This window comes from Populus alba, chromosome 14 (assembly GCF_005239225.2).
Source record: "Populus alba chromosome 14, ASM523922v2, whole genome shotgun sequence".
NCBI lineage: Eukaryota > Viridiplantae > Streptophyta > Magnoliopsida > Malpighiales > Salicaceae > Populus > Populus alba.
This window is the reverse complement of record NC_133297.1, coordinates 16,075,529-16,092,995: the sequence shown is the minus strand read 5'-3', so window position 1 is coordinate 16,092,995 and position 17,467 is coordinate 16,075,529. Positions and strand designations below refer to the sequence as shown.

General features: G+C 29.6%; 1 protein-coding gene across 2 annotated transcripts; it reads right to left on the bottom strand.

Moving 5' to 3' along the window:
• Positions 1–1,781: 1,781 nt before the first annotated feature.
• Positions 1,782–9,001, bottom strand: LOC118045377 (protein ACTIVITY OF BC1 COMPLEX KINASE 7, chloroplastic). 2 transcript variants are annotated; one of them, XM_035054025.2, is made up of 18 exons: positions 8,763–9,001; positions 7,847–8,492; positions 7,514–7,657; positions 7,249–7,374; positions 6,778–6,865; positions 6,163–6,256; positions 5,597–5,690; positions 5,376–5,430; positions 5,113–5,204; positions 4,801–4,971; positions 3,828–3,884; positions 3,632–3,715; positions 3,267–3,351; positions 2,998–3,059; positions 2,827–2,901; positions 2,591–2,695; positions 2,292–2,433; positions 1,782–2,190 (listed from the first exon to the last, which is right to left on the bottom strand). In XM_035054025.2, exons 2-18 carry the CDS (start codon positions 8,456–8,458, stop codon positions 2,117–2,119), a joined length of 2,160 nt encoding a protein of 719 aa, XP_034909916.1. In that variant the 5' UTR covers positions 8,459–8,492; positions 8,763–9,001; the 3' UTR covers positions 1,782–2,116. The 2 variants fall into 2 exon arrangements, with proteins under 2 accessions (XP_034909916.1, XP_034909991.1); XM_035054100.2 differs by having other exon boundaries at positions 7,847–8,477.
• Positions 9,002–17,467: the final 8,466 nt, after the last annotated feature.

The window sequence follows — 17,467 nt, the reverse complement described above, 5'->3', positions numbered from 1 at the left end:
TTTAAGTGGATTGCAAATATCCCTTTTACCCTTTTGCATTTTATTTAAAAACAAAAAGGTCAATGCTTTTGGTTTCCACGATAGCCATCATCGAACGTACCATCATAAATGTCAAGTTCGGTAAGTATTAAGTTTTTTATTTGTGGTTTAAAAATATTTTAAAAAAAATTAAAATTTTTTATTTTAAATTAAATTTTTGTTAATATTTTCAGATCATTTTAATACACTGATACCAAAAATAATTTTAAAAAATAAAAAATATATTATCTTAATTCATTTCCAAATAAAAAATTCTTAAAAAAAACAATCCCAATCACCTTTCCAAATACATTATGATGAGGTGAGGTGATTAGGAATGATTGTGCTTTTTTTTTAATTAATTAATTATTGTTAATGATTTAGGCTAATAAAAATACAATATAGACAAGTCATCAGCTTTTTCCCCTTTGGATGAATTCATCCGACGAATCAGCCAGCCACCTTAATTGACTAGCTCTATAAATCCGTTGACTTTTAAAACAGTTAGCCAACCCAGTTCACCCTCCTCAGCCGTCTCTCAGGTCAATCTATGATTTGAGATTTTAACCAAACTTTTAATTAAATTTTAAATTTATAATAATAATAATAATTATTATTATTTTTATATTCACTTAGGTCAGTTATCAACTCAGCTTATATCCTAAGTTTTTCAACGCTTGTGTTAAATTTGTAATGTAAATGTATTTGAGTTTGGCATCACATAATAATTAAATACTCTTTAGTTTTTCATGCACCCCATTTCAGAAAATAAATAAATCTAAACTGCAAAAAAATTGTCAAATCCTATTCAAAGGGAAATACTAGTGTGCATGGATTCGTGGAAAACATTGCTGGGTTAGCAGCGGCTGATATGTGCTCTTTGACTAGGAGCTCGTTTGGCTTGCCACCACTAGTCAAATTTTATTTCTTTATTTTTATTGTTATTTTGATTTGTTGGTGCAAAAAATAATTTTTTTTAAAATAAAAATATATATTATTTTAATAAATTTTTAAATTACAAAAACAACTATTTCAAGCACTTCTAAATTCCAGTATTTACTTGCAGTAAGTTTCCTTGATTTTTTTGAAGTATAAATTTTAAGATACACTAAGATTAGTGTTTGATAAATCCTTTTGTTTTTAAGTTTTTAAGATGTGTGTTGCATTATATTTCAGAAATGTTTTTTGAAAAAATTTAAAAAAAAATTATTTATTTTCTTTACTATAAATTAATATTATATATATATATATATATATATATATTCAGATCATTTTGATATGTTAATATAAAAATTAATTTTAAAAAAATAATATTTTATTTTGTTTTAAAATAACAAACACTTTAAAAAACCACTATCATACTAACAAACACACTCTTAAAATCGATCACTTAATTTCCATTTGATACATAACCTAATTCAAACATATTTTTTTTTTCAATTAACATTGGTATCCGAACTAATTTGCACGCACTCCAACTAATTTTCCAGACCCTGAAATTAACGACTATATAAGCCTCAGTAACCCTAACATTTATGTAACTTAAATTGATCATCTCTTGAAAACAAATTCAGAACATGAATAGTTAACTCAGGGTTAGTTCAAACATATTACTTGAGAGAGAGAGACTTGGAATTTGGTGAGAAGCAACCAGCCACCTACCACTACCGTCCAAAACAAGGTATTCTCAGGCATGCAAATTGGCTTGTGGAATGCGTGTGACACATGCACCGGTCAGTTCACGGCACCCATTACTCATTAAATAAAAGAACACCCTCTTTGACAATATTTTATTTTCCTCCAATGTTTAATTGATGTTTTCTATCTTCCTTTACACGGAGTCTTTCTGTTTGTGATCAAACAGACAAATAATTAATGTATACCTGTCTGCTTGACAAGTTCCTTGCCACTCAGAGTCTTCAGGAAGCCATATCACCACCTCAATGGTCAAATTATATGATTTTGAGCTTGAAGTTATGGTTGATCTCTCAAGCTTGTGATCACTTGGATTAAGAATAGGACAATTGACGACTTCAGATAAATGATTAGTGTCTGGTGTGCACCATGCAGCAGGAAGTCTGACCAGTCGCTTCAGAAATCATACCATCTTCTCAAATTTATCAAGCTTCTTCACCCTTTGCATCGACCTTAGAAGAAGTGTCAGAAAAACTCCTGCATTTTCAATGACGAAACACTTTATGCCATGGAATTTCAATGTTTGAAACCAAAAACTCGCGGATATGATTTGAAGGTTCTTATGCAAGAAAGCTCACCTGCACCAACGAATGATCCATTTGCTATAACTTGACTGCCCGTGTTGCTGAAGGTTACCCCGAGGTTTAGTAGGGTACCTCCTAAGACGGTATACATGGTCGCCATTTGTAGTATTGTTGCTTTTCGAGCTGCTCTTTCTGACTGGTAAAGGCAGTTTGATTGTGGTGTTAAATTGAAGTAGGAAAAAGATATGAACTCCTAAAAGCTCGGTCTAGCTATGGTGGTGAGCTTTTTCAAAAAACCATTTCAAGAGGCCATCAGACTGCATATTCTAATTAGAATATTAAAGGATGATTACCTCAAGCACCCGGACTCGGAGTTTCAAGTCACCCGCTTCAAGTTGTTTCACAAAATCCTCTATTCGCTGGATTCTGTACGGCATGGATATGGTGGAACTTCTAGCCTGAACAAATATACAAGTACACTTAACACAGGGATAAAATATAACCAAGGAAACTAGAAGCAGGAGTTTCTATCTAACAGCATTTCTAGGGAGGAAATGGAATCTAGGAGGAACAAGAGCGAGGGCAATACATCATTTGCTTGTTTCCTTATTTCCTCAACTAGTTGTGTTCCATCACGTGGCCTTTGTCTTCCATCTAAAAGCTCCTGTAGGTGGTGTAAAGCATCAGTCAACTGTATACAGACCATGAAAGCATTGGGAGAGAAGCTGTAATGAAAACGAGCTAGTAAAACATATCCAACCTGCGCATAAGGGGCAGCAATCTTCACAAAGGAAAAATCTGGATCAAGAATGTACCCGATACCTGGACGAACACAATGATACCGAGGTAAGAGCGACAAATATGTAGGCTACCCTTTAAACTTTCCTCATTCACAAAGTTAACAAACTAACAAAATATCCCAATAAGATTCTGTGAACCAGCACAAATCCAGGAAAGCCCCTTCAAATCAGCACAAATGTGATATGTGTGTGAGTGTGTGTCTATCTGGTAGTAAAGCTTTGAGATAACCTTCAAGAGTTGAAAATGCTCTAATGACGAAGGTAAATGTGGATGGAAACAGGAATGGCTGATCCTGAGCTATTGCAAACAAATCCTGAAAAAAGGAAGGGGAGTCAACCTTAGTGATCAAGGAAGGATCATATAAAATGATTGGGGGAAAATAAATGGGATCATATTATTAAAAAAAAAATAAACATGCATTTACCTGTCACTATAATTAAAGATGACTTAAATAATAGTTATTTTCTTTTAGCTATTTTGTTCATTTAGCCATAAACTGACAAGACAAGTGCGAGGATTATATAGATACAAGAGCTATTATTAAGTTTCACATATAGATGATAAATGATTTTGAAGCCTTCGTTGTTGCATACCTCCCCAATTGCAGCCAAAGTCTGCTGCTGATCAGGTGTCTGGCTCAGTAAATTGTCCAGGAAAAACTGTACAGATCTCCTCACCTAGGAAAATACCATAATAAAAATGCTTATAAGACCACTTGTTTCAAAAAACTGTTTACATATTACTGAGATACATTTCCTAAATACTGATTCAACTGTGTTTGACACCTACAGATGATAAATCTCCAGTGGGCTGAAGTGCTTCAAGATCTATGAGGCATTGAATAACCTGCATGGTAACTATTCATCAGTTCACACCGCCGAAGCAAGCACAGGAAGTTCATGTATGGAGCTTTTTGAATGATTTTGATTGCTTGTTTCTGGAGTGTGTTGTTTTTCAAATGACAAACAAGAAAGAAACAAGTATTCTCAAAACATGGCTGGAAGTCTTATACATATTCTGCATTCTTTCATTTGGTGTCAATATCACATGCATGGTCCACAAGATTCAATAGCATGCTTAGAGAGTCCAGGTGAAAATAATGATTATTATCATGTATGTGCTAGGAGAGAGGAAGCATCATCTAAAAGTCTCCATCAATTTCAGACAACATATATAGAAAGGTTCTGACTGTTCCAACATCTCCTGTTATTGCAGCTGAAAAGTGATAGTAGAACTTCTGACCCTAGCACCGTAGTGCCAATGTCAGCGGAACAGTACAGAGAAAATTTTTCTTCTCACAAGTCCAATTTTCAAAATTGACTTTGATTTAAAGAAGTTTGGTGAAAGGGAGACGGAATGAGAGTTGAGGATAATGATGCAGAGAAACAGTTCACAAATTCTGCATTTTACAACTGAACTCCACATTAAGTTGTGAATCAGAATATTTTATGAACTGATTTTGCCAAGTTCTTGGCACACCATGGTTCCTTCCTAACAAATTCCCACCTGCCAACTCTCTTATCAATAGTCCAGGAACTATGTAATAAAGTGACATCACAGAGGTTGAGAGATAAAACAGTCATAGCATGTTAATAACATGAATACACAAGCATTCAATGCTGCAACATATACTAATTTGAGGCATTGAAAATAAAAGATGGCAGCTAGTTTGCATTAAAATTGGGGCTTCCCATCCTACAAATCATTCTAGAGCTTGAAAAATGTCAAGGAAACATTAGTAAAAAACAAAAAAAAAGCAAACCTTTTTTGCATCTTTTTCATAAACTGCATAGAAAAGTTCAAGCAGCCTCTCACGTGTAAAAGTTTTGATCTCTCCCATCATACCAAAGTCATAATAGATAAGTGATTCATCCACATCAACAGCGAGATTTCCAGGATGAGGATCAGCATGAAAGAAACCAGTTTTCAGAATCTGTAGTATGACCCAAACCCATTAATTAATAGGAACATATACAAGGGAACAAATAAAATCCATTTTACAGTCATCACTGCTTAGGTTGAAAGTCAGTAATGACTTAAAGTCATGTTGATGTGTCTGAATAGTGTCATATACCTGAATCAAATATGCTTCTATGGCCCGTGATGAAATTTGTGAACGATCATATCCCCGTGAATCTAGCATATCTAAATGATTTATCTTAACCCCTGCACACAGAAGTAAAACAACATGACGTCAATTATCACAAACACTTTTTTTACAATTTATATAATGTGTTTAATTATAACAAGATCTTAACATAGACTTTAACTGCCTTAAAATATAAGGGGCTTGACATCAACTGGATCTTTAGAAAATGAATAAGTTTAGGTTGATACCCGGTACATACTCCAAAGTCAAAACCTTCGTGGCAGTATAATCCCAGAATACCAGCTAGAAGGAGGCAAATGAGATTTAAAATAAGTATTGTTCAAATAAACAGAATTCAAGTGTACAGTCCACTTTCACTGACAAGTTCAGAATTTAATCTGTTCATAAGTGTAAACTATGAGATCAAGGAGAAGGAATAAATTAAAAAATTTTGTAGCAAAAGGCATACCGGCACCCGGACCCATTTTATATTCCGAAAATCTCGGCGGAATCTGTCAGCATTTTTTCCTTCATTAATATAATCAATCTCCTCGTACAAAATCCTGAAATCAATGCAGCACTAGAATGATAGGGAGCATTTCATAATTACATATATGAACAAAAACACATGCCATTCTTTACTTGCATCACTTCGATAAAGATTAAATCCTTAAGTCTCTGTTATGTCCAAATCAACAAAAGCTATATTTGTGGAACAATGCAATGTTGAAACCCAGCTTGTCTTTTGGATTTCAAAGCAAATATGAAATGTCAAGCACAATAGCACAGGCTAGGACATTGATTCATATTAAATAAGTATGCCTTATTGTGTTTAATGTACAATTAGAGTTCCACAACTGTTGCCAATGAGCCTATGGCTCAGCTGGCACCCATGTTCCCTTCCTGCCAAGAGATCTCCACTTTGAGCCTCTCCTTTGTAACCCAAATAGAAAAAAATTCCTGAATTTTTATCCATAACCATGATAAAAATAAATAAATAAATAATATGACAAGTAATAAATGCCTATGATTTACTTTTTGCATTCTTCATATATGCCAATCCAGTCTCTACTTGGACCACCAAAAGTCTCGCTTCTCTGAAAGTACTCTGCGATTAGCTTTAGATTTCCTGGGTGGAAGAAGAATAGAGTTGGAGAAACAATCAAAACGTTAATTGTACAGGGTAAGCACCACTATCTATGGAGTAAGACATAATAAGAGTATAGCCCCCAACCAAACCTATAGAGTCAATATATGCACCTGTAACTTAACATGTGAATATATTTTTTAGTAGTGCCTCGGAAGATACTAAATCTGTCTGAGCATAATTTTTATTTTTTGGCAGTTTAAAAGCATGCCAATAGACACGCCCTTCTTAGTGCTTTTATTACAGTTTTAGTATACTCCAAGCAATTCATCTCCTCTAATGAAAATTGCAAAACCAACCAAAAAGAATCCCAAAACTAACAAAGAGCATCAAGCTAATGATGAACATATTTTCCAGCAGAGCTCAAAAAAAGAGAACAAAGCTGCAATAAAGAAAGCCATGAAGCAGAGAAAAAGAGTAAAATTATGCCTGGTATTACATAGTTATAAGCAAGTACAATATCCTTGTCTAGAAGTAACAAAAATATAGTACACATAACTCACTTAAGTCGATGTCAAAAAGTTTCTTGAGACCAGGCCTTTGAACTTTCACAACTACTTTCTCCCCATTATGCAGGATGGCGCGGTGCACCTAAAGGCACCAGATAAATTCCAATCAGCAATATAGTGAATTATTCACCATAAAGAAAATAATTGCAGAGAAAAGATTTCAATGGTCCTAACAACTAATCAATACACCACTATTATGGGAATAGAAGTAGAAGCAATGAAATCTTGAATTGGTGAAAGCAAGAAGCCTTGTGTGCATGTTTTCTTAATGTTGCTTGAGAATGGTGTCCTAGTCATGAATTCCCTAAACTTTATAGAAGGAGCTTCTTAAATCTGCAAATCATATCACATGAGAAATATCTCCACGACATTATATTTTCAAAGCTCGATAGAGTACCAAGTAAATTTCACAGAAAGCCAAATACGGACACAAACAAGTACTACAGGTAAGCATAAATCAAACACCTGACCAAGACTAGCTGCAGCAATTGGCTGGTCCTCAAACGCCTTAAACAGCACATCAATCGGAGCTCCCAATTCTCTCTCAATGAAACTTCTTGCTTTCTTTGGAGAGAAGGCAGGCACCCTATCCTGGAATACATCATGCGACCATCATATCAAATTTATAAGAAAAGCTCAAAGACTGCAAAGGATAAAATGACTGTACTACTCCATATTAGCATATAATGACAAAATAAAAGATTAATACAGAATAAAATCAAAGAGGTACCTGCAACTTGGCAAGCTCATCCACAAACTCTCGGGGAAATAGATCTGACCTTGTTGAGGATAATTGTCCAAGTTTGATAAAAGTTGGACCAAGCTGCAATACACACTCCCGTAGCCATGAAGCAGTTCTTCTCCTACGGCTTTTCTGAACAAGAAAGACCACCATTGCCATGAAAGGGAAAAAAAAAGAAAACAGAATTATAATCAACAGAATTTCACACAGAATTTCATCCATTAGAAAATACTTGCAGGTGAAACAGAATTTCAAAACATAAGGCATGAACAACACCACCACATAACAGTTTTAACTCTTCAAGGGATTATGAAAAGTCACCTGTTTATCTTCTGTGAAACCACTCGCGTATGCCCATTTGGCATTGTCAAACGTAACACGAACACGCAAGGCCAGAACAAAGGACCAAATGTCAATGGTCCTTCGAAAGTCATTGTAATTCTCATCCGCCCAACTGAAGCCCTCATCTGTTGGAAGAACCCTAAAATCCTCCAATGGTGGAAGTTTGTCAGTCTCTCTAGCTCTCGTTGACTTTACAAGTGCAGCACTAGAATCTCTCTTAGCTAAAGTTGCTCCATTAATAACCTGCTTCGTTCCATTCTGTATATCTACTCTGTTACCATTCGGGGTTCTTTTCTTCATCACCTCACTTGTAGGCACCATCTTTATCGCTCTTCCATTGGAGCCTAGTTTTTTTGGGTCTGGTGGTCCACTGGAACCTAAGTTTTTGGAAGCCGGCGACTCAGTTTGTCGCATTTCAACTTCCATTCTTAATTTATCAGAGAAAATCAGGTTTTGTATTTTTCGGTCAAACTTCACAAATGGGTTCGAAACTGAACTCGAGAAACTGAGATTGTCCGATAATATCCTTCCTTCATTCATCAAATCAATATGACGACAATAACAACCTTGTGAAGCCAGTATTGCCGCCATTGAAGCAACAAAATACCACCTGAGAATATACAACCTATACCATAAAAAATAATAATAAAAAAAAAAACAGATTAAAGAGACCCCAAATATTGCTGAAACTGAGATAAAAGTGAATAGCGATTCTACCCTGGCCTTGAAGCTACGAAAAACAAAACCCTTTTGAAAAGAGAAATGACCATAAAATTGGAGGCAGAAAGAATCAAATATCTAAGCAGCCAGGCGGCTAGTATATAATCAAGCAACTGAATGAGGCAAGCAAAATTCAGAAACAAAAACATGAATGGAGTAGATGAAAAAAACTAACCAATTGAGCTGGAGAAGAGATCAGGAAGACAACAAGTTTCTGGGGGGCAGAAATTATTTGTCTGAAAAATGAATAATTGAAGCCACTGCCTGTTAGTGAGAGTGATTTGCAGGAGAAGACGCTAAAATAGAAATAGAGGGGAAGACACAAAGAACGTGGACGAGAGGACAAAGCGTGTACATGTTTCTAATTTCACAAGTTAATTTCCTTCTTTTGTTTTTTAAGGCAAGGCAAGGCATCCATGTCCCTGTGGCTTGTGCGGGTGTGAGTGAGTTTATTTTCTCCCTCTTTTTTTCTTTTTGTTTTTTGGTGGTAAGCAACGGCCCAAAATAACAAAATAGAAAATCGATTTTTTCGTAATATAAACCACCACCACCACGTAATATAAACCACCACCACGATTATATAAATAATTTTTTATATAAAAATAATAATTTAAAAATAAAATAAAATAATTTAAAAATACAGTTGGATCAATATCAAATATCTATACAGTAGCTTCTTGTTTAGTTTTTCAATTATTTGGGTTTGGTTCGTCTTCTTTCGGATCCATCAATCAAACAAAAATCATGAAGAAAAAAAAGGTATATTTTTTTGAACCCTGTAGTTGTATCAAGTTATTAATTCAGTCCTTTTGAAAACATATGCATGTATGTATATCATTTGATGTTTCCGAGTAAGTGGCTGTTTTATAGCTATCATCGTAGCTATAATCTAAGGCCCGTTTGTTTGCTGAAAAGTAATTTTTTTTTAAAGAGAATTTTGAAAATATAAATTATATTATGATATTTGGTAGTGTAATGAAAAATAAGTTGAAAAATATTTTCCAGTGTTTGGTTATATCATAGAAAATGAGATAAAAAATAACTTATTAATGTTTTAGTTTTTTCAAGTTTATTAAAATAATAAGAAACAAATCTTACAAATAAAAAGGTTGAATGAAAATAAAATTAAAAAAAATATATAATTTCATAAATTATCTCAAATAAAATAAATAACAATCAAGATAATAAAGATAAAATATAACAAATAAAAAATTAAAAGATAAAGAAATTAAAACAATAATAATTATCATTTCATAAATTATTTCAAACAAAAATAAAAATAAGTAACAATCAAAAGAATGGAGATCAAATTTGATAGATAAAAAATTTTTATTAAAAAATAATAAGGGAAAAACAAATAACAATTATAAAAATAAGGACTAGGGTTAATATAAGAAATAAATTCTAAGAGATGAGATTGAAAAAACAAATATTCAAAACAAAAATATATATAGCAATTAAAAATTTGAGGATCAAATTTGATATAATCAGCAAATAATATGACATTTCTAATTTTTTCACAACTTCCAGAAAATATTTTCCGCCCAAAATAAAAGAAAAACACTTTTCTGAAAAACCAAACCAAAATTGTTTTTGATTGAAAAGTGTTTTCCGTCGACCAACTTTTCTAATAACAAATAAATATAAAAAAGTTTGAAAAATAATTTTCAAAAAACCACTTTTCAATCAAACAAACACTCTTTTAGTTATGGTTATAATTATAGCTTAATTGTGATTAGAAGGATGATAACAATTTATTCATCAAAAGTTCAATATGGCCATATATATTTATTTATTTTGATATTTTTTTTTTTCTCTGTCATAACTGGTGTTGTTGTTAGTTGTAAATAAAAAAAATTAATTTTTATACTTGAATCTTTAATCATTAAGTAATTTTTTTAAAAAAATATATTAAAGTAATATTTTTTTTAATATTTATATTTGTTATTAGTACATTAAAATAATTTTAAACATAATTTTTTTTTTTTTTACGGAAATACCGCAAAATACAAATACTCTCTCAATTATTGTTAGTATTTGCGTGTCTGATTTGGTTTTTCTATTATATGGGATTGGTCAATATTTGAATCATTATAGTTTTATATCGCTGTACCAACCTGGCTTCCAAGCAACAAAGTTTAAAACATAAAACATGAAAAACATTTTAGAGAAGACATTATAGGGTCATAGGCACCATCATTATCATCAAATCAATATCATCATTATTATTATCAATAATTATAAATAGCTAAAAATATCAGTATTTTACTATAGATTACACAATGCAGTCCACAGTAAAACATTGATTCCTTAGATGGTTTTTTTTTTTTTAAGTTGTCTTAGTTTTTTTAGCTGTTTTTTTTATGTTTTTTGAGATTTTTTTTTTTGCTTCTTCCTTTTTTTTAAAACAAAATTTTTTTGTTTAATTTAGTTTATTAATGTTAAATTTTTGTATTTAGTTATTAGATTTTCATGACACGTTTACCGAATTTAATGGGTTAACCTGGTTTGACAAGTTAAAATAAAATTATTTTTTTTTGCTTTTTATTCTTTTTAATTAATTTTTTTTCGTTTGGTTTAGTTTGTTAAAATTAAAATTTTTTCTATTTAGTTATTAAACTTTCATAACACATATCCCGAGTTTCACGGGTGAACCTAGTTAATTCTGGGTTGACCCGTTAATTTTTATTATTATTATTTTCATAAATGTTTTTGTTTAATTTAGTTTGTTAATATTAAATTTTTTTTTAATTTAGTTATCAGACTTTCATGACACAGATCCTAGGTTTAACGGGTTAACATGGTTTGACGAGTTAACCCAGATTTTTTTTTCTTTTTAATTAATTTTTTTTGTTTAGTTCAGTTTGTTAATGTTCACTTTTTTTTTTATTTAGTTACCAGACATTCATGACATGGATCCCCCGTTTAAAGAGTTAACTTGGTTTAACAAGTTAACCTGAATTTTGTTTTTTTTGCTTTTTTTTTTTTTTTTTAATTTTTTTCGTTTAGTTTAGTTTGTTAATGCTAAATTTCTTTCTATTTAGTTTTTTTTTTCTTCTTAGAGGTTTTTTTATTTTATTTTTTTCTTTTTAATTTATTTAATTTATTAATATTAATTTTTTTTCTAAGTAGTTCTCGGCTGATGCCTTTAGTTTTTTTTTTTTTTTTTTATGCCTTTGACTGTGGACTGCACAGTGGAGTCCACAGTGAAAAGGCTGATGCCTTTTGTTTTTTTTTTTTAATTAATTTTTTTTCATTTAATTTAAATTGTTAATGTTAAATTTTTTTATATTTAGTTATCAAATTTTCATTACATGGATTTCGGGTTTGACAGGTTAACCTGGTTTGACAAGTCAGCCCGGTTAATTCTTGGTTAACCCATTAATTTTTTTATATTTAGTTATCAAATTTTCATTACATGGATTTCGGGTTTGATAGGTTAACATGGTTTGACGAGTTAACCCGGATTTCTTTTTCTTTTTAATTAATCTTTTTTTGTTTAGTTCAGTTTGTTAATGTTCACTTTTTTTTTTATTTAGTTACCAGACATTCATGACATGGATCCCGGGTTTAACGAGTTAACTTGGTTTAACGAGTTAACCTGAATTTTGTTTTTTGCTTTTTTTTTTCTTTTTTAATTTTTTTTTCGTTTAGTTTAGTTTGTTAATGTTAAATTTCATTCTATTTAGTTTTTTTTCTTCTTAGAGGTTTTTTTTTCTTTTTAATTTATTTAATTTATTAATATTAAATTTTTTTTCTAAGTAGTTCTCGGCTGATGCCTTTAGTTTTTTTTTTTTATGCCTTTGACTGTGGACTGCACAGTGGAGTCCACAGTGGAGTCCACAGTGAAAAGGCTAATGCCTTTTGTTTTTTTTTTTTTTAATTAATTTTTTTCATTTAATTTAAATTGTTAATGTTAATTTTTTTTTATATTTAGTTATCAAATTTTCATTACATGGATTTCGGGTTTGACAGGTTAACCTGGTTTGACGAGTCAGCCCGGTTAATTCTTGGTTAACCCATTAATTTTTTTTTCTTTTTAATTATCAAACTTTCATGATGTGAATTCAAGGTATGACGGGTTAACCTGGTTTGAAGGCTTAACCCAATTAATTCATTTTTTTCTTTTTTTTCATTAGTTTTTTTTTCTTTTTAACTAATCTATTTAATTATCACACTTTTATAACACGATCTTGCAACCAGATCCACGTCCAATGCTATTGGGTCTGGTATTGCAGTCCAAATACTTTTAAGCTAAGGGTTAACCTAAGTTTAATGTTATTATTAATATTATAAACATTACTCTTGGGTCAGACGATGTAACCAAACCTGAGATTCTTGGGTATAACTTTACAAAAAAACCTAACACTTGTAGATCTTGGCTATTTTTAAAATGTAAAAATTAATTGACCCGCGGCATTGCGCGGGGTATATAACTAGTAAAAATATAAACATCAATAATCACTCAAATAAAAATTCAAACTGAAAAATAATCTTTGAATCATGAATCCATACATAAAATTATCAGCTAAAGCAGAATTGTTTTTTATTTTTTAAAAAAAAAAACCCGAAATAATAACTTTTAAAATATTTTTTTATAGATTATATCTATAAAAATTCATTTAATTTATCAAAATTACCCAACCACAATCATCATCATCATCACTAATATCACTATCACCATTATTATTAGCAATAATAAAAATAACATCATCAATAATATAAGAAGTAGCAACAAAAAAAAAAATACACTTTTTTATAGTTTTTTTAATTGAAACTTTTTGAAATTAGAGTTTAAAGAGATAGACTAGTTAAAGTGTTGTGCAATATTGTGAAGCGCTTTTTGATATATATCCCTACTTAATTTTATAAACAATTAAAATAGATATTCGTGGGAAAAAAATGATTCACATTTTATATATATATATATATAGAATCCCTTTCATTTTTGTAACAAAAAAACGTCTTTTTAGTAGTAACATATATATTTTTGAATAAAAATTAAAAGCAACAAAAATAAATACATATAAAAATTCAATTTTTTTAAATTAAGGAGGAAACAATGTATCTGTTTAATCAAAACTCACTTTCCTTATTCATGTTTTGTTTTATGAATTTTTTTATATTAGAAGTGTTATTTTTCAAAGGAAAACTTATAATGATCTAAAGAGAGAATTTCAATAATAATAAAAAAAAATTACAACTCAAATATTTTTTATGTAATTACATAAAAAATTAAAAAAATATTAATTTAAAAAAAATTATACAACAAAAATAAACAAATAATAATAAAAGAGACATTTTATCCTCATTGAATATTCATGGGATTTGTTTTTTATTAAAAAAAAATCCTTTATTAAGTTCATGTATTGTTATATACATAGTAGCTATTAATATTATTTGAAAACTATGATATGATCGATTATTTTAATAATCTTATTTAATGTGAATTTTATTCTAAATGAAAAAAAGGAAAAAAAAAAAAAAAAACAAAGGGCAATTTAAAAAAGTTCAAGCATAAAGGATGAGACTAGAAAAAAGAAAAAGAAAAAGCCTTAATGAGCCTCCACCAAGCATAATAACTTGTTCTTAAAATTTATTTTTTAGCATGTTTTCATCTAGAAACGCACATAAAAAAAAAAATCTTAAAAATCTTAATAATTTCATTTTCAATTTCAAAATACCTTTTACTAAGTCTAAATGTTTAAAAACAAACAAATACAAAATAAAATTTTTAAATTTTGATATATGTTAATGGAAAAAATAACTTGCATCGAGTTTTTCTTTTTTGACCAACAAATCAATAATAAGATCAATCTTTTATATAGTTAAAATGTAGCTGGTCAAAAGCTTATTCTCTCTTATTCTTTTTCTAGCTATTTTCTCTTTAATTTTTCAATATTAAAAAAAATGAATTATAAAAAAAATAAAATTTAGAATTAAAATATAAAAACCTCCACAATGTACAAGAACCAAGTAATGAAAAGAAATAGAGATCAAACTATATTTTTTCATGCTAAAACATCGTGGATGCATAATGTACTTGGTCTTGGGGAAACATGAAAAACATTAAAAACATCGTGGATGTCAAATCACTACATTTAGGTAGTGTTTGGGAACGCGGTTGAAACGGCGTTCTCAAAAAATTTAAAAGTTTTTTTTTGTACTAAAATTTAATACGGTTTGTATTTTTTAGATCGTTTTAATGTGCTGATGTCAAAATTGATTTTAAAAAAATAAAAAATATCATTGGCATATATTTTGGCACGAAAATTTATTTGAAAAGTAATCACTACCACATTATCAAACACGCTCTTAAAGCTTCGTGACAAATTTTTTTTTCAAGAACAATAAATTTGTTGAATTAATTTATTTAATTATCACATTTTTATGACACGACTTCACAGTCAAACCTACATCCAAGGCTATTGGATCTGGTATTACAACAAAACCTACTTAAACTTGGGTCATGCAAGTTTAATGTTATTATTAATATTATTTTTAGATCAGGTGTTGCAGCTAAACCCAAAACTCTTGGTATAACTTTACTGAAAGATCTAACACTTTTAAATCTTAGTTTTTTTATATATTTTTTATGCAAAAAAATATGACCCGCGAGTGTAACTAATATTATATTAAACCGTGTGAGAAATCAAATGATATTAAAATTTTGGGACAAAGGAAGTATTGTTTAGGGTAAAAAATCAAGGGTTATTTTTTTTTAGATTAAAGTTGGTGTTCGGAATAGCTTGCACGTATCTCAACTAATCTCATGAGTCCTGAAGTTAAAGATCATGTAAACTTCCAGTGATTCTGAGGTTAGTGAGATCTGAACTGATGATATTTGGGAAGCAAATCCAGGATCTAACCAATTGAGCTAAACCTTTCAGGGTTGTTATTTATTTATTTATTTTTATCTTGAATACTTATTTTTTCACTTAAAATCAGGGTTTTTTTTTTTTAATAGTTTGGTTGATCAATAATTTCTTTTTAAATTCAAGGATTTAACTTACTACTTGTCTCCTCTTCTTTGTGAAAATTTCTGATCTATCAACAAAACAAAAGTCATGAAAAAAGCCATCTTTTCTTTTAGCCCTTTAGTTCTATCAAATTATTAATTGAGTCCTCTTAAAAATAATTTGGGACATATTTATGGTAGAAAGATAAGGATATTTATTTTTTATCCAAAAGGGTAATTATTTTTTCACTTCAATTTTTTTATATATATAGTTTGGTCGATCGGGACTTCACTTATTTCGTCTCCTCTTCTTTGTGAGAATTTAGGATTCCTCAGGGGGGGAAAAAAAAACTCATGGAAAAAAGCCATCATCCTTTCTTCTACTCCTTTCCTTGTATCAAATTATTAATTGAGTCCTCTTCACAAACTTTGGGTTGGGTCGGTTGAACATTAATATTTTTCAGTCTCGGTCAATTAGATATTAAGAAACTATTACCTCAATCTTCGTATAATATTTTTATTTCTAATTTAGTAAAATAATAAAGGATATATTAAAATTAAAAAACATTATTGTATCAACATCAATTTGTATCAAATTTTCTCATAGTTTTTCCGACCAAACTTGTTTGGTTATACAAAAGCTCCATTTTAGAGTATTTCTAGTTTTTGCTCTTCATTATTATTATTATTATAGAAAACAGTAAATGAAATAGAGAACCATGCTACTGTTCACACACATATAATTCACTGTGGATTGTCATCATATTTTTTTCATCATTGAAGTTTGTTTCTTTGCAATTCACTCCTTTTATGACCAAATTGATGGTCAATTGACTTTGTTTTGTTAAACAAGGGTGTGATTGAAATATGGAGGATCAAAGTGAAAAAAAACAGGCAAAACATGTGGCAACTTCAAAGTTTGGATATAAAGTTCACTTTGGTACTATACTTTCCAATTTATTTTTAAGTCCCTTTGGCTTTTGAAATTTTAATTTTAGTTTAAAACAATATTTTCTTTAATTTTCGCTTCCTAGTATAAGAGAGGAGAGATAAAATAATAGTATTTTGTTAGTAAAGAGAAAAAATCTTGATTGACATAAATTAAACCTATGAAAAAAGTTGATTTTGTTGAAAATACGTTCTATTCGATGAGAAGAGTCTTACCTAGGTGTTTTTTGGCCTTCACACCTGAGCTTTTTTTGTTTCATTGATTTTTCCTTAATTGTTTTTTACTTTCAATTTGATCCTTCAATTTTAGGACTTTATTGGATTTTTTCATTTTTAAAAAAAAGATTTTAACACAATTTAAACAAAGTTTTATGATCTTTTTTAATGTACAACATTTTAGTTTTTAATTGGTTTAGAAATAAGATTTCAATATTTTTTTCCCTAATATTAGGAAGCATGCTTTTTTTTGAATTTTTTTATTAAGTTTTATTGAATCGCTTTCCTATGCTTAGTTTTTTTTATTGTCATTTTATTAAATAAAACATTGTTACAATAAACAAAATTATTAAATATAATTGATTTTATGACTATATTTCGGGATTAGATATCTACATTCATATCTATCTCTCAACCATTAAATTTAGTTTTTACTTAATTTCCACATAAAATGATAACAATCTTTTCTAAAATGTGCAACCTTACATAATATCGTTTTTCATTTGATTTTATTATATTACTTTCATATGTATGTAACATAGATAATTCTCGATTTATTTAATTAAATATATGTATTAACTCTTTGGTTTACAATTATGATTTTTTATGTCAAAAAAATATATTTGAAAAAATTATATATTTTTTTTATGTTATTTAATTTTTATCTAGCACACGAGAAACATAGGTCAAATAACTAATATTATTTCTAATGTTTTTTTTTAATAATATTTTTTTTATAGTCCTCATAGCTACATTCA